General features: G+C 41.9%; 1 protein-coding gene across 1 annotated transcript in view; it reads right to left on the bottom strand.

Annotated features, from left to right (window-relative positions):
- Nucleotides 1-22,401, bottom strand: part of LOC121837620 — a 34,592-nt gene that overhangs the window by 3,596 nt on the left and 8,595 nt on the right. Inside the window, exons 4-7 of the mRNA XM_042293310.1 lie at nt 15,429-15,503; nt 15,245-15,372; nt 11,888-11,925; nt 3,923-4,034 (exon numbers count right to left, since the gene is read on the bottom strand). Coding sequence (XP_042149244.1) covers nt 3,923-4,034; nt 11,888-11,925; nt 15,245-15,372; nt 15,429-15,503 — 353 coding nt within the window. The remainder of the gene's footprint in view (nt 1-3,922; nt 4,035-11,887; nt 11,926-15,244; nt 15,373-15,428; nt 15,504-22,401) is intronic.

Below are 22,401 nucleotides of genomic sequence, written 5' to 3'. Positions count from 1 at the left end.
TCTTCGATTGGATGGCTTTAAGAACGCCCCCTGAGCAGAGGTATTACAAAGTAAGTTTTCACTTGTCAGGCTTTTAACTATACAATTTTAAACTTACGTTTTAGAAATTCTTGATTAGTTAAATGTATATTCCTTAAGAAAGAAGGCACCTAACCAACAAACGTTGCAGCAGTAACGCGGAGGAAATGAACGGTGAAAACACCTTATAAATTTAGCACACTTCAAAAGGATACCAGAAATGTCTCAGTTCATCGTACTTCACACATGTTTAAAACATATTTAATGTACTACTATACGAAACAAAAACATGAATGTTACAACACATTTAACACCTAAAACTAAGGAACAAAAGAGTCGACCACATGAACCCAGACCTGTGTGCCTCTGTTGTGCACCTTTTTTTGTGTTCCTGCCTCTGGTGTTCAAACTGTTCAATTCCACCAGCTCGCCTGCATGCTTTTTGCGTTTGCTTGAATACAAAAAGTTCTCCTGAAGCATAAAGCCTTTTCATAGGGCTTGCGTATATTTCCCCATGGAAGGGCCTAGAAACACTACGCCGTTCGACATAGTCACTGGCCCAGCCACTGACTTTGACGAATTATCCAGCCCAGTCATCCCCTCGAATTATCCAGCCGACCCTACAATATACATATGCATATTGACGCCCCCCCCCCCCCCCCAACTCCCCCACTCCCTCGAAAACAATTCCTGGCTACGCTATTGATCTGAACTGTGAGACTCAGACAATTGGTGTCACATACGTTTTTTTCTTCGCCGGAAATGGGAAGGAAGAGGACTCGGGACAGCGCCAAGAGCTAGGTCCTCTCTCTTAGTGATTAACTCTTCAGCTATTTTATCGGGAATTGTGGGTAAAAACAAAAACGGAGCACGCAGGGTAGAAAAAACGTTTCTTTTATAAAAACAAAACGTAGAATTTTTTCTCTCCTATGCAGACCTATACAGTCTAAATCGCATAGTAATTTCTTTCACTAAAAGTCATTTAAACATAAGAAATGACTTCTTCAAATTGATCGATGATTGAATGGAGTAGAAGATACATTTTATGCAAATTTAATTATATTGTGAGGTATACACATAAGAATATATCTTTAACTGACGAAAAGGCTGAGGAAAGAAACGAAGTACAACGGTTCGATTTGCTCTGAAGACGACCACGTTTTGCTTGTGTTGAGCTTGAGATATATTTTGTGTGGTTATTTGATTTGAATACCAAACAAATGCATGCGGAAAGCATCGTATGTTAGAAAGGATAGACAAAGGGTAAGTAAACATATTTTATAATTAAATTTTCACTTAATAAAGACTTATTTTTAATTATCGTAGTAAGACCAACGGGATTTAAATCATTTTGATGTTTATCGAAGACGCAAGGCATAGTAAAGGCACTGACATTGGTTGTATAGTGAGGAAGATTTAGGGAACGTGACAAAAGGGCAGAAAAAGAAAGCAGACGACACGTTAAACTTTGTTTTAACCTCGTCGTTTTTTTACGTTGTACGAGCGCGCGTCAGCCCCAGTGTTCCTTTATGCTCGACCCAGGTGATTTATCGTGAAATAATTTGAGAAATGACAGAGTTTCGTCCTTGCAGGTTGTAATTTAGAGCTTCTTAGTGTGTATAAAAGCGTCGTTAGAAATCTAGGCCCCATCCACACTACCAATGTCTGCCATTAAGCTCCGCCATTCTAATGCAACCTAAATGCACGAGAAGATGTCAGGTCATTCCCCTTTTTTATAGTTATTGATTACATACTGCGGACCACGCGAGTCCCGGCAGGATTGGAAAAAAAAAGAAGCAACGCCTGTACATCAAGCATGACGAAAAATGAATGATCTCGAGACAGACGTCACGATTCGACACTGTGAATAATTAATACACTCATTCACAAACAAAACAAATAAGGTCACCATCAACTCGGATTACATTATAATCACATTACCCAAGTTATATGACACTTCAAGGGCACAAAAAGCACAGCAAGGAAACGGTACAAAAACTTCAAACAAAAGGTTCACTGATCTCATCAGAATGACAAAGCGCTTGCTAACGTTGATTGAATATCTGCTCTAAGTAAGCATTTCTCGGGTTAATAAATTCCATTCTATTATTGTTCAAGGAAAGTATGAAAACCTAAATATGTTAGTTCAGGTAAAAGAGGAAGCTAAAGAGCATTCGGGGCTTTATCTGGTTGACCTCGTTGAAAGCCACAGAAAGTAAAAGTAGTGATTCAATGATACGTGACTATTGACGAGCTGATGACAAAAATTAAACCTGGATACTTACGTCGGTGGTATAGAGTCGGCATTTTATTTGTATGCATTAACAAAAATGGAGAATCTGTGTGTTTATATTTTCCCTAAATAAAACAAAAGTTGCCATTTTTGAACATTCTCCAATTTTCCTGCGTGTATTTTGGTAATTCAATCCCAGACTATCAAAAAAGTGTTCTGATTTAGATCAAATAATCGAGGTGTAGGCGAGCAATTTAGCATTCGGAGGGTCGTTTTCGATTTTAATATCGACGCAGACGAAGTTTGCGGAAAGCAGCCGAAGAAACATTATAGGTAGGATTTGACAAACTCCAGGTTTTCTTGGTGGTGACTCGAATGTATTTCAAGTAATTGATGTTAAAAGTAAGAGCATCTTTAATGTGATAGAAAGACAGGCAACGTTTAATTTTGTCAGTGATACGAAGAGAAACGGTTTTGTTGCGGTTCATTTTTTATGACCCATTCGACACACTTGAATAGCACTTTGAGTAGAATTGAGTAAATCATGATCAGAAGGCGAAGTAATATTTCTAAATAAAACACAATCGTCCGCACATAATATGATGCTCACAGGTGACTCTACAACGTCAATGATATCATTTATATACATTTAATATAGTGGTGTCACCAGGATGTTTCCGGCACGGTGATGTGACACCCAACATGTCCGAACGAAAGCCCTCCTCCTCTACGAACTCTTTGCGATGTAGTAACCAGGAACGAACACAGTTTACGATTTCTCGAGGAAGACCTACACTATGTAGTTTCAAAATTAGTTTCCTGTGGAGAACTCGGTCAAACGCTTTGCTAAAATAAAAAAAAAAAAAACTAACATCGATTTCGACTGCTTTGAAGAGCAGTCTTGCAAATTCATGACTGGTACATACCAGTTGGGTTGTAGTTGAAAACCATTTTCTCAATCCGTATTGAAACTCGGTCGGTGTGTTGTTCAGTCATAAATATTCGCTTATAACATTACACAAAATATGCTCTAGCAGCTTGAAATATGTGCAATTTTAGGAGATCGGTCGGTGATTGCTCGTTGATAAACGGACCGCCTTTTTAAAAGTAAGTGCGACACGTTCGGCAGAACGCCAATTTTTAAAAAGAAACACGGAATATTACAATTTAAAACTGCGCCCAAACTTCAGAGTTTGGACGAAGAAGGGCATTCGGTGCGAGGTCTAGGCCGTGCGAAGTTTTTACTTTTAGGTTTAATGGCAGTGAAACAACGCCTTGATAATATAAAAGTCAGCATTTTGAACAGAAAAAAATATGAACTCTGATGAAACAGAAAGAAAGCCTGACATAATAAGGTAAATTATGTTATAATGCTGATTTGTGCGTTACGCATAACCGAGAATCGCCCGCTAAATGTAGGAGGGAGATTAATCAATGCGGGAAGATTCTCGATTCTCTGCTGGATTTAACTGGGCATTCTACTGACATAAAAACACATTTTTGTAATTCTGAATTTATGCATAGAATCAATGTGTTACCATTTTTTTATAGTCTCTCTTGTCATGTTATGAATATCGAAGCTGACCTGTAGACTTCTTTCATTAAGTTTATACAATATATATGCTAGCTAGTTTGAAACCTATAGTTAGTGTACGTAATATATGGACTTACAGAAGCGACAGCTGGATAGCTGCGCTCCTGACGCCGCTGAATTGGGCGTCATCCGTCGCTGCAGCTACTTTTTCTCCCGTCAGACAAATTCCTCCGATTCTTCCAGAGATACCTGTAACTATTTTGTTTATACATCAGATATGCACTCGCTGGGGAGAATACAGAATAATATTTAAGAAACACGGCATGTCTTAAACAAGTTTTAAAATTAACCAAAAAGGCAAAGATGTACGTTTTGATAATTTGTTTATTTGTGTTAACCAAAAAGCAGCAAAATGTGTGAACATGGTGTACCAAAAATAAACAAATGGTAATGAAATCCGTGGGCGTAGACAAAGTTTAAAAATGCCTGGCTAGAAGTGCGTAAATTTGTACTATAACCACATTTCAGGCGCCCAAAGTTCAGTTTCCCATAAAATGTCGGATCCAACCTCCCAGGCAATTTATCTGGTGGCGCTAAACACACCTTGGTCATAGGCACTAATTTCAGGTAGACAGCTGACTAAAGGTTCTCCTCTTTCTTATCCCAAGTAATGGGAACCAGGCTTAGCCGAATCTTGCACAGCTGCCTAAAGCTGACAGGTCAAATGGGCCGTTTATACCGTTGAAGGCTGTACACGTAAGCCTTGGCACATCAAGTGCGCGATTTAACACGGCTGACGAGGCCGACGACACACGACAGGTCAAGATTTTTATTCCCTCTCCTCTTCACGTCGTTCTTTCGAGCTGGTGAACCGAAGCGAGGAGGAGAGAAACGAGGCCGCATCCCTCATTCTCAAATTTTTAAGGAGGATCGTGACGTCAAAATCTTCGCTTGATCTCGCCCTTCGTTTCCAAATACACGGCCATCCGTTTGAGATATCGATGTATGAGTGATATTTGGGAGTTCGTAGCGTCCCCTTCAACGCTACTGCGGCCTTATTTTGCGAAACTCAAATTCCGGTTCAGTATACCTTTAAATAGCACTGCTTTTTTTATAGAGGGCGGGGTTAGGTTGGACGAGTTTCGTCATTACCATGTATCTATGATGCTCGGCAGACTTCAAATGAGAGAAGAAAGTCACTGTGAGAGGGCTAATTCCCTCAAATTTCTTCATTAACTTTTTTAATTATTGATTCTTGGTATCATGTTAGAATTTCAGTACTGATGGCAATAACTATAAGAGCAATAACTATAAGACAAATTTAAAGAATTCGCAAACAGGAACGTTTTTTTCATATATTAATCAATCAATTTTCGGGTTTCTTCGCCCCATTTAAAAATTGTGCTAAAAAGGCATCGAGTGGACTTTCCACAATCACGCTTGGAACAGTGACATCTGCATTTAAAAATGTAGTCGCAATCTCGGCAGCATGTCTTTGGTGGGTGAGCCCACGAGACAAGTGACGACACCAAAATGACTACGCCACACTTCCAAGCGTTATTGTGGGCAGTGTTCATTGCGCTTTCTTGCGCGCAATTTTTAAAGGGACACTAACAGGCTATTTATGCTCGCCGAGGTCTTTTGTTCTACGTGACACATGGGAGCGCAACTAGCCCCAACAAAATTTGCGGTTCGAAATTCGGTCTATTTCCACCCGAAAACCGCCAATTAAGAGCTGGCTGGATTGAGTCCCGCTCACTCTCTTTTCCGCGGTCACGGGCCGCTTTCTAACGTTTAGACACAATCACCAAATTTGATCAAAGTCGTAGTTCATTGAAGGAACACACTCAATATTAAAAATAGAAAAAATACGAAACCCATTTTTGGCGGCTTCTAAAAAGCTGTAATTACGTTGATTAAAAAAACAATTTGCGCAGAGAGCCGGAAGCATTACCATGAAGAGGTCCCCAGTAAGTTCAATAAAGAAAAAAAAATACTCTGGAGCTCAGTGGAAAGATGTCGGTTTCACACGAAGCGGGCTCAGGTTCCATCCCTAGTAGAGGCGTACTTTTTTTTTTTTTTTTTTGACTAACAATTTTGCGGTGTTTAATTTTTCGTTGTTTTTTTTTTGCAATTATCACAAAAAAAAAATGTTGTGGACGATGTGTCCTTGAACTAAATGGCATGGGATTCCCTTTTTGACACCCTCGAGCTCAATGTATAGTCACTTTCCACAAAATGCAATTAGCATATGAATCGGGTAGCGTCCGTTTTCCGAGGTGACAAAAACTATTCTGCAGAAATTGCAGCCAGCCATTGGTACCGATCCCGTTGATGTTTCGGAAACATGTGCACACTCTGGCACACAACGCCACTTTTTTTCGGACACAGGAGATGTGAGCCAGCTCTTCACGCAACATCTTGGGGGTATTCTTTTCGTAGCCGATCACGGGAATTCACCACGGGCACTCAATAGTCATGTCCAACTCTTTAATGTACGAAACAACTCATCATGAAGCGCAGAACAGCGAGCGGAACAATTATAACTGCAAAGAAATCGCATGGCAAACAGTTCCCGCAATGTATGTCGTCTGCTACGCCCTGCAAAGGAAAAAGAAAACGGAGAGCCAAAAGAAAAAGAGCACGGTCGTATGTAGCCACGTGACTTCCGGCACTCTCTCCTGTGTGCGCGGTTTCGGTTTCCGTTTCGGGCAGTGGCGTTTTTTGGCTTTATTAAAAATATACCCGACTCTCTAGCAAAATATTAATTGAGTAGTCTTCCGAGGGCCATAATAAATGGCCCGCCAAAAAATTAAAGAAAAAAAAAATTAGGGGATGCAAGTGTCCCTTCGTGAATTAAAACCTCAAGAACTATTACAATTTCGCAAGTTTATTAAAATGTTCTGGGTTGTAATGGTATTTGCCGTCAATAGTGCAATTCCAACATGATCCCTAAAACCAATAAATAAAAAGGAAATTAGGATGTTTCAGAGAATTAGTCAACTAACCGTGACCATTATCCCCTCAACTCATGTCCGCAGAGGACGATGAATACATGGCAAATACAGAACTCGTCTGACTTTCACCCCCTATTATTAAAAAAAAAAAAAAAACTGTTCGAATAAAATCACACACCCTGAATAGTTATTTCTAACGTTCCAGTTATTTGTGATTATTTTAGTTATTTCTTTAGTTCAGTTATTTTTTATTTCATTTAAATATTTAATTTAATTTAATAATAATTTGATTTAATTTAGTTATTTTTCCGACGTATTTACAAACATGGAGCTTTCATGCAATGCAAAGTATAGTTACAGCAAAAACTAAATTGGTATAACATGTATGGAACGAAGCACCACTGTGTGAATCATCTTCAGACAGGTAAGAGTGCTCAGCAGTCTGGTTGACGCCGATATCAAAATTTACAAAACGAATATATCAGGCACAACTTTATCAAATGCCATCCACTGAACTGTGAAAACATTGTTTCAAGAGGTTTGATACTTTAAAATAAAATAGAAAGCTTTGTATTATGCAGGTTTTTGCTTTCTATATTAATAATAATATTATTTTGTGTATGCTTATACAGCCGGAAGTTAGTCAACATCGATGGGAGTCTGGTGTCTCAGCTGCAGATGTGAAATTTAGCTACTGCAGTAAAACCAGTCCCGGGGACTATAACGTGAATCACGCAGTATTGCTACACCACTGCACGCCGATACGATGCTCATCCAGATCCAAGCGGGCAGAGGTAGGGATTGAACCGAGCATCCCTGGGTTCTGCAGTTCGAGCTTTCGCTCCACGTGCTCCGAGCTGGAGAGCGCTAGCCGACTTGGCCACCGATCCCCCACTTTATATTAATCAAGTTAGTAAACTATGCAGGAGATCTCAATGTACCCTGAAAGTATAACCCGCTAAATCTTTCTATGATGTCAGCAGACAAATAATTCGTGTGATATTGCTTCTTTTTTTTTAATTTAGATAAAATGGTGAAGTGAAAAGGTAGATTTGAAGTGGCATTACCCTTCAGCTAAGTAAATATTTACATACATATATACCGAGTGTTCCCGCGAAGACTTTTACGCATTTCTAAAAAGAAGACATTGGAGATAAAAAATGAAAGCCGTTTACAATTCCCTTTAACGCCGGATTAGAGCGCAGCTCCTGAGAAAAACGATGGAAGCGTACTGAGGGATAGGTGACCCTTTGAGGTCACTTGACCTCAGGGTCACCTTTCGTGTGACGTCAGGGGGTCACGTGACCTCGGGGGTCGCGTGACCTCAGGGGGGTCATGTGGCCTCAAGGGGATCACGTGCCTGGGGTTACGCCGACGGCTACGGCGACGGCGACGCCGACGCCGTCAAGCCGGAAGCGGGCCCCTAAAAGCTGCGCTCTAAAAAAAATATTTTAGCCTTTCCACTTTGGTGAAGAAGGAAAACCAGCGAAGCTGTACTATGGTGGGACGACCTCAAGGACGACGCCTAGAGGACGACGTCTAGGACGACTTCTAGGACGACCTCGAGGACAACGCCTAGATGACGACGCCTGGGACGACCTCAGGGACGTCTAGCACGACCTCAAGGATGACACCTAGTACGACCTCCCGGTCGACGTGTAGGAGGACCTCAAGGATAACTTCTTGGACAACCTCGAGGACGGCGCCTAGGACGACCTCGACGATTACTTCTAGAACGACCTCTCGGACGACCTCAGAGACGATGTCAAGGACGACCACAAGGACGACTTCAAGGACGACACCTAGAGAAATTCAGCCTTTCCACTCTGGCGAAAACCAGAGTGGAAAGGCTGGAAAGTTGCCGCCATCTATGAGCGATGGGTGCAACCAGACACCGGCAAGCCGACAGTCTCGTTGGCACCGTCGCTCATAGAAGCGGTAGCTGTCCAGAGTTTTGTGTCGACATTCACTTGGTGACGGACACGAAACTCGGAAAACTAGCCCTTAACAGCTCCGCTCTATTAAAACGGTCGGGCGTCTGCACGCCTTCTATTGTCGCAGGTTCTCTAGAAAAGTATAAGCGTGGATTTCTGGTTCACCGTCTGTTCGATGTTGAATTCTTCCCTAACTACCAGGCACGACTGGTATCGGCGAATGACACTAGAACAATAAAAAATACCTCCTGATGAGAGAAAAGCTGGCGTCAGCAAGAAGGGGAAGCCCAGTAATGCGCATTCACACTGTCGGTTGAGCTGCGTTGGCGAAGCGGTTGTCGTTACGGTTCCCGAGCGGCCCCGTTCAGACACACTGTATCGCAGTGGGCGGTTTCTCTGCGATCACGCGTGATCGTTCGGGTCTTGATTTCGGGAACCTTCTTTTACGATCGAAAATATGGCTTTGTATGCAATCCAAAGACGAATTTAACCTATTCTGGTACTGAAGCTGTTTCTTCGTGCTTTTCGCACGCATCGCGAGTTCAGGCAAAAGAAAATAAAATGCATGGACCCGCGAAACCGCGCCGACGATTCCAGTTCGCTAAAAAACAAAGACCAGGTGGGCGTGCCTTGCTGACTCCAAAGGAAATTCCCTCGAACCTTCTTTTTTTTCCAACTGGATTCTTCCCGAATGAACAGCTGACCTTGTTTTCGGGATAAGAGGAGCGGCTCTTCCCCCTGGTCGTTCGCTTTTATATTCTCGACGTAGTGTGGGGCGGCGGGCTCTCGTCACAAGCCATTTCAGGTGTCCTGTTTGTTTGACATTGAACTCAAATAAACGCTGTATCGATGATCTACACATCACTTGGTATGTATATCTTGTTTCTTGAGTGCGTGACCTTCATTCCTTTTGGTTGTAGAAACGCGACGATTTAGTTCGGTGTCCCGCAAGCTTCTCGATAGCGTGGTGGCGACGTAATTACGCTCACGACATCTAAACAATTTTTCGTGGTGGGTATGTACGGTGTAGAATGCAGATGGCTTTCAGCAGTTTCCGTGACTGTCGAATTGCGTTCAAAATGTGTCACTTTGGGCGATCGTAGGAGGGTTCCGATTTTTATGGTTAAGGCTAAACAAGGCACCGCAGTTACAGGCATTCGCACCCCGATTAGCAAACAAGCAAGCTTATCCAAACAAAACCATCACGGTTAAGCCAGTTAACATTATAATATAACAGTGAGGGGGCAAGCGAGCTGGTGATAATGAATCATAATGTGACACCTGAAACTGTGGTGCGGGAAAGTTTAGAAACTTTCAAGGCGAACAAATAGACACAAGTAGGGAAACGTGTCAATGTGGTCCTGAGTAGAAGAACATTGAGACTTTCTCCTACTGGTTTTGTTTTCTTCAATTGGAAAGTATTGTTATTTTCCCGCACCAAATTTTCACGTGTTGAATTATGATTAAAATTACGAGCCAATTGTTTTTGTGGTGGATTCCAATGACGCAGGTAAACATCAGGTTTCTTTGCTGATTTGTCTGCTCAAACAATAGGACTACAACGCCTAGGGTGTCTAACCAGCGACCGTTGCCAACTTGATTCGAAAGTTGGCGTCGTGTTGCGATTGGCTTCCGTTTCGCTGTTCGCAAAAACGTTCGGCAGGAGTCAGCGTTTGGCAGGAGGCAGGAACGGTAGACAAAAAGCGGGCCCCAACAGCGCGATCTCAGCCACTTTGCGATTTAAAAAGAAACAATCCGCTTCCAGTCTGCATGCAGGACAATTTTATAGGGAAGAAAGGAAGGCTTGTTCCACTTGGTTTCAAGAAGCCTCCACATGTCGACATTAGTAAAGGCTGTCGTCATTAACTTGGTGAAGCATAGTAACTGTGCAACAACACTTCAAGTACCAAGAGAGTCTGGAAACCTGGCTTTATTTTGCGATTTTAAGACCACCATCAACATTTTGGTCATGAACGACAATTACCTACTTCTATGTATGAATTGACTTTTTAGCGACCACCTATATTGTGTCTCAAACAACCACACTAGCAGGCTGTCGTTTGTGATTCGATGGAGCAACGGGAGAAGTTACCCAATCCATATGCGATTAAACCAAAGCCAATTTTAATAACAACGAAACTTTTTCTAATAATATATCAAGAGGGGAAGCGCTTTACGTCGCATGTTTGATACTGTAGAGGCTGTTTGATTTTTAATTCCAACATACTCCTTAAAGAAAAGAGATGAGAGCTACAAAAGGAGTGCTGCATTTACCAGGTACAGATCAGGCTGGCAGACATTGGATGAAGAAATAATCGTCCGGGTAAGTTTAATAATTAACTATAATGTGTTAAATAGAACTCACAAATATTGGTTTTAGGGCTTATGTTGCAATTGATGTATTGAAGGCAATAACGTTTTGAGGTCAGACGAATTTAAAGAATTTTACAATATCTAAAGTGTTTTTACACATTATTTCTTTAATTTTAATGTTTCTTAGTTCGATTTAAAATTGCGCGAAAAAAGAAATCCGCAAAACCAAAATAACGCTAAGAAGAGATATGCAGTTGTTCCAGTCACATGGTCACTTGATTCGTGATCACATGACCCAGCTAGGACAGGCTGCCGAGATAGTCACGTCATTATTGAAAAGAGTACGTCACTCTTCCAAGCTTAAAGAGTCGCTGTGATTAGAGCTTGCACCGTTTTTTTTTGCGCGCGTAATTTTTAAATTGGGCTAAAAATTTGAAAATGTCGAAATTTACATATTACAAACGATTAAATATTGAAAAAAAATATTTAAATAGATCTTACGTCTAAAAGTAATTACCTTCAATACTGCAATTGCAACATGACCCTAAAAGCAACCATTTAAAAGTTAATTAAAAATTCTGGATAATTAGTCAACCTATCTTGATTATTATTCGCTTACCTAATGTCCGGCGGCCCTGAAAAACATATTGTGACGACGGTCCTCATCTAACACTCATCTCCTTTTTTTTAACTCCTGGGCGAATTTAAAGCAAACACCCTGTATTTACTATCCAATGAAAAATCAATAACCTAAAGGCTACGGCTTTCATTTCCACATCAATAACCGACTAGTGTTTCGCGTACATTCGTGTGGCAGTAAGTGTGTACGTTTTTGTTTCAACAATAAAGCTGATTTTCAGTACAAGCGCTCGCAAAAACGGCCTGAAAGTTTGCTTACCGGCTTGAGAATTTCCTGTTTTGTTTATAATTTGCTGCCTGCGAGAAAAGTCAAGTATTAGTGTATTTCAAACGGACTTCTAGCTTTTACAGCTTTGTACGCGGGTAATAAAAAGGTAAATTTATTATATATTATATATCTCTAAGGAAAAAAAAAACAAAAAAACGACAACATGCAATGTTAGCCGCCAGTGGGGCTATAGAAGATGGAAAAATATTTACACTAACAAAACTTTTCTAGCCTCTATTCAGCTAGCCTAGAATGCAATGAGTTACGTCGAGTTTTATTACTTCAAAGGGGGCCCAAGAGAGCCCTTTACATGAGGGTGCAACTATCTACAAAAAACTGCACAACAAGACAAACAAGATTAAAACTCGAAAAACTAACACTGTACACACTTCACAAAAAAAGACCATATTTCACGGATTTTTTTTTTTTCTTCAGCTTTGTGGGCATCGTGCGTGGGCAATGAGTTTTTCGTCGGCACTGGCAAGAGAGGTTAGAGGCCTTTGAAATTTGTTAGTTCTGGAGAAGGAGGCTGAACTTGAACGGGATGATCAAGGCGCTTTGAAATGTGAGATGGGTTCTCAAGATGTATAGGGGGGGGCTGCGAAACTCAAATAATGAAGAGTTAAAGTCTAGGAGTTTTTATAGCTGTGGCACTCGAGGTATACGAGTAGTCATGAGTAATGTAACGTGATGCTTTATTTTCTACCGATTCTAGCTTGAGGACAAGATACGCTAGATGTGAACACCAGATGATGTTAGTGTATTCTGGTTTCGACTAACTAATTTCTTATATGCGGTCACCTCTATAGCCTTTGAAGAGCGAAAATGATTGCGTTTAATGTATCCTAGCGGTTTACATGCACTGGACACGGTGTTAGTGATGTCTTCAGTTCAAGTGAGGTCCTCCGCAAATCTGACTCCTGGGTACTTCTAAGTACTAACTTACCGTATGTCTGGTGCTTGAGTGTGTATTTATTTTGTTATGGAGAGGGTCGGCTTGCAAATAATACATATTTAGCTTTTCTTGTTATTATATCTATTATGTGTGAAATATAAGGTCAGATCCTGTTGTAATACGATCACCCGGTTTCGTGATGCGACGATAAATAACACAGTCACCCGCGAGGGGTCTTATGTGAGATGATAAGCTGAGTGGGAGGTCGTTAATGTTAATATATATTAGAAATAACAGTGGTACCAGGAGGCTGCCCTCTGAAGACCTCGATTTCACTAGTAATTTGGGCGAGTTTCTCTCCCCAATCTACGTAGCTTGCTTACGGTTAATGAGGAAGTTAGCAATTCGCTGTATGAGAACGGTATGAATGTTGAGCTGAGTTAGCTTATAGAGTAAAGTTAGCTTACAGAGAAATAAAAATTACATCAGTAGCTTTAGAAGCATGGCTATTGTCGTGCAAATTTGTAGCAAATTAAAAAAGAGTTGGGTTTTGCACGAAAACGTTCTCGAAAGCCATGTTGATTAGTACAGAGGGGTGATGGTCACATAAATAGCTAATAACAATTGAATATACAGGGTATATTTTATTTTTTAAAGATGTGTTTAAAGAAGTCCTGAAAGCTACACTTATATGCGGTTTGTGCGAGTCAGTATACAGGCAGGGGGACATTATGTGGGTGGCTAATCTTTGCAATAGATCAAATAATTAATTAAAATTTAATAATTAACTTGTTAATTATTTAGAATAGTTTTATGGTTTCAATTAGAAATTTGCTGAGCGTCGTCCAGAACGCCTAAATCAGTAATTTTTAGAAAGACTTTAAGCGCGTGAGAATCGCTGTAGTGCGATAAAGTTACCACTCGCGGGCGCCTTACCGCAACCGCTAACCTTGTACCTGCTCCAGGAGTGTTAACTTTAGTGCACTGTTACGCTTCTCACGCGCTGAAAGTCTTTCTGAAAATGACAGATTTAGTGGATGTCGATAACGGTCACCAAGTTTCTAATTAGAGCCAAATGTTTGTTTTCGCTACTTAAAAAGTTAACTAAAGAATTCAAAATAATTAGCCGACTTATCGCAAAAATTAGCAACCCACATAATGCCCCCAGGGCTATAACTCACTCACACAAACCGCATAAGTGTAGCTTTCATGATTTTTTTCAAACAAATCTGTAAGAATAAAAAAAACACTCTGTGAATTATGCTCTATAATTTTACATAGTATCGTCGTTAAACATATTGGTCTCTAATTATATACGTTATTATTGTCTTCAGATTCAAAAAATCGGCAACAGTGTCCAAAGCTCCTGTTTGCCAGAAGGTACATTTGTTCCACTGAGCTTGGTTTCATCATTAGTGGAGTCGACCAGTTCAAACGAAAGGCAAATGACGCGCCATAAACGATATATTGCATTCAGAAAACCTATTTTACAGCGCAGCTATTAGACTCCCGTTGGCGTATTTCGCGTCGTCGGCGTCGGCGTAACCGCGCCATATTTAGCAGGAAAATTGACGTCACGTCACCTCCACACGAGTTCAATTATCCGCAATATTTAGCGGAAAGTTCAGTTTTTCATCTAGATTTAGTTGACGAATTCAGTTTCTCCGCCAGATTTAGCTGGGAAACTGACGTCACATGATGTCAATACCAATTCGATTCGCCGCTAAATGGTAAATTGAATAGGTGATGAGGTCATGTAACGTCAATTTTCCCACTTAATCTAGCGGAGAAACTGAATGGGAGGAGTGAGGGAGAGGAGCGAATGGAGGAGGAGGAGAAGAGGAGGAGGAATTAAGGAGAGGGAGAGGAGGAGGGCGTACCCTAGCCTCCGTACCCTCCCCTCCTCGTCCTCAAGAGCTGCGCTCTAATTTATAATTACAGAGATTTGTAAACTTCTTTCATTTTCTTTTATATAGTACGGGATCGTGATTATAAGATATTGTCCCACGAACAATAACTAGATATAATGTATCGTTTTTTCTCCCCAACTAACAACCAAAACTTCAGTCCGCTCAAAAACGTATAAAATCAAAGTATGCTATTTTGCATGTTCTCATAAAAATACTGCAGGGAGCTTTTCTTCATTACATTCTGAAATTTATTTTAATGAGCACCTATGATACACTGCAAAGTTGACGCACTCACAGAAACGTATTTAATTCATTTTAATCACTTCTTGTTTTATGTAGGTTTTCCTATCAGCTAAAACATTATCAACTTATCTGGTACTTCTAGCCTTATCTTCAGGGCAAGATTATATTTTTTTCTATATATGTTTTATGGAATATAAAAAAAAAATGTAAGTTCTTGTTTTTCTCGTTGGAAAGCTGTTTAGTATCAGTTCATTGGTTTGCGTTGCAAATAAAGTAGAAAACAAATGTTGAGGAACTCACGTGGTCAGAAAAAGAAAAGCACTAATGGGTACACTGGGGTGTTGTTTACTCCACGACGTTTCTAATCTCGTGGCATATTTTTTCAGTTTTGATTTCAGCTGCTCAGCATACATGGGGTGCATCTTTGGCTGCAGAAAATCAATACTAGAAACAAGAACGATATACTGAAGCATAACACACTTACTTCCCACAGAGAGGCATGAACAAGTTTGAAAGTTACAACCAGTATGTGTTTCTGAGTTTGAAATATCTCGTTGATCTGAAAAAAAAAAAGAAACCAGGAAATTTAAAATTATATTTTTCCCACCATTCCTTTTTTTTTGGATACGCTCAGCTTGAACATATAAAAACTTAACTACAGCAGCAGTCTCTCTGCGATTGCCATTCTCGGTATGCATAAATACATGCAATTATTTTAATACACATAAATGTGGCCACAAATCTGGCTCCAGCTTATATCTTTCGTATAATTACTTCGTGAGAACCTTGTAACGAACTCTGATAGCACTGAATAGTTTATTAAATAAAATCCAGAGAAATTTACAACCCTGAACTGCCCCGAAGGTTTTCTTTGTTAATAAAATACGGCTAGTTAAAGAATATTTACTATATATACTCTTTAAGTGATAGTGCTTCATGCATACAACAACCTCCTAAAGCTGTCAATTTTAAGACGTGAATAAAAGACATATTTTTTTGGTTGTCCTCAAAGATCTTGAAAAACGTTTTGATTGAGCATAAACAGCGGCTGGGCGGAGGATTATTTCTAAAATGTTGGACCGCCATGGCAACAAAGACCGATCAGTCAATCACATTGACAGTTCCAGGTCGCCTATATGTTAGTAACTCTTTGTGTCCGGCTTGCATGCAGGGAAGGCAATGGTACTACTTTCTCAAGATCCAGCGAATTAAGTTGGAAGAACTCCGGTCTGCTTCGCACTGCCTCGAACAAAAAAAATAAAAAAAGAACAGATTGGAGGTGGGGTTGCTGAACAGAAGCGGCAGGCAGCCCACTAAGACCCAGCATGTTCGTTGTGCCAATCGGACGCCCGAATAGAGAACGGCGTTTTGATAGGGACGGAGAAGCAAGGTGCGCTCGTTCTGCATCGACCGAGGACCAAATAAGGGCACAAGGTTAGTCCCAACTGAATCATGATAATACCGCCTACATAGAGGAAACGTAGTCTGACGTAGTCTGCATTGGGGAACTGATGAAACTCAGCTCGTTTTGAGACTCGAAAAAGCTCACATCAAGGTTGAGTATAGGGTTATAAAAGCGTATCTTGTATACAGGATTTTTCACGAAGCGCGGGCCAAATCCCACCTGCGAAAGGTACGCGTTGCACAGAAAATTAGTTACTATAATTTGGTTACTGCCAGTGGGCATGTAAATAAAATTACCTTTTGTGCTAATCAGTTTTCTTCTTTTTACTTCTGAATATTTATGCTTTCCATATCTAGATGCAAAGGTATGTTTTTTTTTCAGAAAAACATTGCAGACATAAAAGAAAACTTCTAAGTCAGCACATTACAAGGTGTCAAGCACGTGCATCATTTTATGGCGTTTTGAACAAACACTTCATTTGACCGAGTCTTGAAGTTTCGGTTTCCCATCAAAACGTATTTTCGTGCCTGCAGTCCTGCTTCTCATGTGCCCAAGCGCGCAACCATTGTGCGCAGCCAAGCATTATTCTCAAGAGGGAGGTGAATTCAAAAATCAAATATTATTCTCTCAAGGTTATTCAAGCCGCACAGTGTTTTATTTCGTCGGTTCGAGTTACACCTTCCTTCCAGGAAGCGGCGATACGATGGGTACGCGATATCGGCCGGAGAGAGCAGGGCCGCAGCTGCGGAGATGCAGTTTGATGGGAAACGCAAAACTTAAAAGAACGAGTCTATAGTGAGTGCTTATGGAGAAGGGGGGGGGGGGGGGGGTTGAACATTGTGAAGTATTACGCGTGCCTTACATTTTTGCAACTTGCGCGTATTTCACCGTTTTAAATTATGCCCAGATAGTTTCTAACTGAAGCCATGATTTTTCACTTACCAATGTATATTGTAATTACGTAAAATGATTGAGAACCTTATTATAACGATTTGATTAATATTCCCAGCTAGGGGCTTTGGTAGAGACCAATATTGCCCCAAACATTTTTCTATGCGATACCGACTCTTCGCACGAGCGATTTGGGCCGTGTTTCGTGAAACACCTTCCACCCCCCCCCCCCTTTCCTCTGAATTTTGTAAACAATACCTATGCTCCAAAAGTTCACAGAATTGTCTCCAAAATAAATTTTCGAAAAAAAAACAATTTTGGACTGTAGTTAATGCGGAGCGCAAGTTTGTCTGCTTCTTGCACGTGGCTTTCGACGATGTCAGAACGCTAAGCTCTTATTGGCTCATTAAAAAAAAAAATAGTGGGTTGACTTCAAGGCACCTAGCCATTGAGGTCTAGCTACTATACTTCCATTCGAAGCCAATCATAACTTGGCGTCGTTCAGACGTCACTGCAACCCTTGCGCAAGAAGCAGATGCCTTGCTCTCCGCATAGACTTCTTTTACCGATGCCGCCCCATCTGGCGGCACCAAATCAAAATTACGGACTACCGCTTGGCCCGGTTACGTGCGCCGGTACCGGCGGGTCCGTGGCCGCCATTAGGAGGCATACGGTGGCGCGGGCCAGTAAGCTGCAGTGCCCTCATTTTACCTTTCGAGATGAATCCTTATTGCTGTGCAACACGTGAAGCGTAAAAACGCGACGGATAACAAGGAAAACATCGGAAATTTTAGATTTATGTTCGCCTGCAATAATACAGCTGTCATTGAAAAATCCATTTTTAGTAAATATAAAGCACAGTCCGTTGAGTGCACACTCCCGATTCCCGAGATGAATGAAGTTATGTGCGCGCGTGCACGAAGAATCATTATGAGAGCTAGGGCAATAACAGTAACCGAGCTACAACTTTATTCGGGCTTGGCGCGTGAGAGAATCTGAACTTAGGGTACTCTCTTCCAGATGTTCCTTTTATTCCTTGCCCAGCGATCCCGTTTTTGGGAGCAATTGGGTAATCGTTATGAAATAAAACGACAGAGGGGGAACACTTACGAAAACAAGATATATAAGGCGAGTCTCAAAGCAGTTCAGGCAGGCTGGCTACCTCCCGAATGGTGCTGGTTGCCGCCGCTTCATGATCTAACAAGCTTTGCCTAGTATTTTTGCTTTATTCGTTGGCCAAAGGCATCTGAGAAGGGAACCGCGTGCCGCAGGATGCCACTGACGACGAAGAAAACGTTCTCTACTGCTGTTGCTGAAGACGCCGTAAGTGACGCAAACGTTGATGTGTCCGACACGGCATAAACAGCGATTGCACGATCGGGATTGGGATTGGGGGTTTATGGCGCAAGGGCTGCTGAGGCCAAAGAGCGCCAAAGAAGGAAACTATTGCATTGAGGGTAAGTGAGAATAAAGTACTCTAGTGGTCAGGGTTAAAAATAAAAGGAATGAGACATAAAACTGGATTAAATCACAAACAACAATGGGCATGAGTGAGAAACTGAAATTCACAATTGATGTAGAAGACGAATAGAATCTAAAAACTTAAAAACCTGCTTGTAAGCCACGAATGGTTCATCACCCAACAACAACATTGGGTGTAAGGGAGTGTGATTTCTGTACAACTGTGCAAAGTGAGATTGGCGTTCCCGTTCGTAGAAAGGGCACTCAATTAAAAAATGGAGAACACTTAGAGGTTTATCGCATTGTTCACACAAAAAGGCATCCTCCCCACGGTGCAAGTAGCCATGAGTCAGATGCGTGTGGCCAATGCGCAAACGACACAGTATTACTTCATAAAACCGTTCTCGGTGTCGGGCACTTGCACATTCACCCAGGTTTGGCTTAATGAGATGCAGCTTATTGTAGATCTCTTCATTCCACTCGGCTTGCCATTGGGCTTGTATGCGAGACCTTACAGAAGAGCGGTAGTCCACGTAAGGGATTCCTTTTATGTCTACCTCCCTGCTGACGCATGTGCGAGCAGCACGGTCGGCCGCCTCATTGCCTGGGATACCAACATGGCTGGGAATCCAGCAAAAGACAATGATGCAATGCTTTCTAGCTGCCACAATAACTTTCTTCTGAACTTCAACAACAAGGGTGTTTCTTGTAGGCAGCAGAGAAGAGATGGCTTGCAAGGCACTGAGAGAGTCCGTGAAAACTACTGCCAGCGGTATCCTAAGGCGGGCTATGTGTTCCGTAGCCAGCAGGAGGCCATACAGCTCCGCTGTCAAAATGGTAGCGGCAGTGTTTATCCGCCTTACAACTTCCGCTGAAAAGCCAATGACAGAGCAGCCAACAAAGGTCTCAGATTTTGTTCCATCTGTATAGAACTTTGTATGATCTTCATACAATTGAGCCAGTTCGTAAAATTCTTGCAGAAGCACAGCACATGGAGTGTTTTTCTTGTTATACTGTGCAAGAGACCAGTTGCAGTGTATGTCAGGGTGCTCCCAAAGTGCTATGATGCCAGGAAATTCTACTACCTGGGATGCCACATCAAATCCGACAGACTCAATCAAGGTTTTCAGTCGCATACTGAACGGAGGGATCACGCTAGGTTTTGCAAGAAACAGTCGTTCCGAGCGTGTTTCTTGTACAACTTCTCGAGTAGGCTGCTGGAGTACAGATCGGATGCGAAGAGAGTACATCATGCCCAATGCGAATCTACCTCTCTCGATGCAGCACTCGTTAGCCTCTGCATATAGACTGGGCACAGGGTATGTACGAAATGCACCTGTAGCCAACCGAAGCCCAAGATGATGAATGGGATCCAACATCTTGAGAACAGACTGTCTGGCAGACCAATAAACAAAGCAGCCATAGTCTAGTCGGGAGCGTACCAAACAGCGATAGATCCGCAGGAGGCACAATCGATCTGAGCCCCAAGACCAGTGCGAGAGAAGTTTAAGGATATTGAGAGATTTGTGAGCTCCCAATTTCAGGCTTTTTACATCAGCAATAAAATTCAGTTTACTATCAAACGTAAGACCCAAAAATTTGTGCTGAGGTTGGACACTAACATTACTATTATAGATTGTTAGGGATGGTTCAAGAAGGATTCCACGTTTGCGGCTGAAGCAAACACATGCAGTCTTCTGAGGAGAGAACTTGAACCCATTACTGTCAGCCCACTTAGTAAGCTTGTTGATGCCTAGCTGAACCCTGCGTTCACAGACTGAGAGGTTACAGGAGAAAACTGAAATTTGTAAATCATCGACGTAAAGAGAGTACTGAACCGACGGAGGGACTACTGAAGCAATGGAGTTCACTTTAACTATAAACAAGGTGACACTTAGCACTCCCCCCTGTGGCACTCCAATTTCCTGCAAAAATTCACGGGAGAGTGTGTTTCCCAGCTGAACTCGAAAGGTGCGCCTGTCTAGATAGCTCTGAATTGCACGAAGCATGCGACCACGTAGTCGGAGGTCAGAAAGGTCCCTCAAAATGCCAAAGCGCCAAGCCGTGTCGTACGCTTTCTCGAGATCGAAGAACACGGAGAGGCAGTGCTGCCCGTGCGCAAAGGCGTCACGTACAACAGTTTCGAGACGGACCAAGTGGTCGACTGTAGACTTTGATGAACGATAGCCGCAGTGAAATTTGTCGAGTACCTTGCCATGCTCCAAATAGTACATTAGTCTACGATTAATCATTCGTTCTAGTGTCTTACAGAGACAGCTGGTAAGAGCAATGGGCCTATAACTGGAAACAAAAGAAGCATCCTTACCAGCCTTCAAAAGTGGAAGGACATGTGCTACCTTCCAAGATGAAGGGAAATAGCCCTCCTGCCATATGCGGTTATAAAGACATAAAATAACATCGAGTGTTGAAGGATGAATATGCTGCAGCATTGAATAATGTAAACCATCTGGTCCAGGAGCTGAGGGCGTTGTGTTATGAAGAGCTCCGAGAAGCTCGTGCAAGCTGAATGTAGCATTATAATCTTCCTGTTCACCTCCTGAGGTTTTCAAGGGATTGCTCTCAGCCTTCAGCTTGTGTCGAAGGAAAGTAGATGAATAATGATGTGAACTGGATATATACTCAAAATGTTCTCCAAAAATATCAGCTTGTTCCTCGAGTGTGTCTGGGCATGTTCCATCTCTAAAAAGCAGGGGGATTTTAAATGCATGATAGGAACCATTGATCTTGTGTATTCGATCCCAGACCTCCTTAGGTGAGGTAGTGCTATTTATAGTGGAAGCATAGCCGTGCCAACTTTCCCGCTTGGCTTTTCTTCGGACGTAGCGTGCACGGGCCTTCATTTTCCGAAAGGATATGAGGTTATCTCTAGTGGGGTATCGTCTCAGAATACCCCAAGCCCGATTTTGTTTCTTGCGTGTCTCTTCACATTCCGAATTCCACCAGGGCTTTAGCCTCCTAGGAAGAAATTTAGATGTCTGCGGGATGGACAGCTTGGCGGCTGTGATAATGCGCTCGGTTAAAAGATGATTGAGTTCGACAATTGTGAGACTTTCGAGACGAGAATATGCTAGAAGCGATGCCTGCTTAAAAAGGCCCCAATTAGCCTTGTCAAGCTTCCAACGAGGCGGGCGTGTATGAATTAAAAGAGGGGCTATGCTACCGGTTAAAAAAGTAGGAAAATGATCGCTTCCACGTGGATTGGAATCCACACTCCAGGAAAAATCTGGAAGTAAAATAGCAGAACCAATTGAAAGGTCGATGGAAGTTGATGACAAAAATGATGGACTAAAATAGGTTGGCTGGCCCGTGTTAAAAAGAGAGAGACTTCGTGTGGTTAAAACTGACTCAACTATTTTTCCTCTGACATCTTGACGTGTGCTCCCCCATAAAGGGTTGTGACAATTAAAATCGCCTTTAAAAGGAAAGGCTCTGGAAGCTGCTCTAACAGCGAGTTAAAATCTGAACATTTCAAGGTGAAAGAAGGTGGTAAATATAAAGAGCATACTGTCAGAGCTTTATGGTGCATGAACCGAACTGCCACTGCTTCAAGTGGTGTGGACAGTGGAACCTCAGTGCAGGGAACGTCTCTCGGGAGGACCACCGCAACTCCACCAGAAGAATTGCCAGAGCCCGGGCGATCCCTCCGGAAAACCTGGTAACGTCTCAGAAAATTAGAGCG

Source organism: Ixodes scapularis, unplaced genomic scaffold, assembly GCF_016920785.2.
Source record: "Ixodes scapularis isolate PalLabHiFi unplaced genomic scaffold, ASM1692078v2 PGA_scaffold4__175_contigs__length_147842914, whole genome shotgun sequence".
NCBI lineage: Eukaryota > Metazoa > Arthropoda > Arachnida > Ixodida > Ixodidae > Ixodes > Ixodes scapularis.
This window is presented reverse-complemented; position numbering and strand designations above follow the sequence as displayed.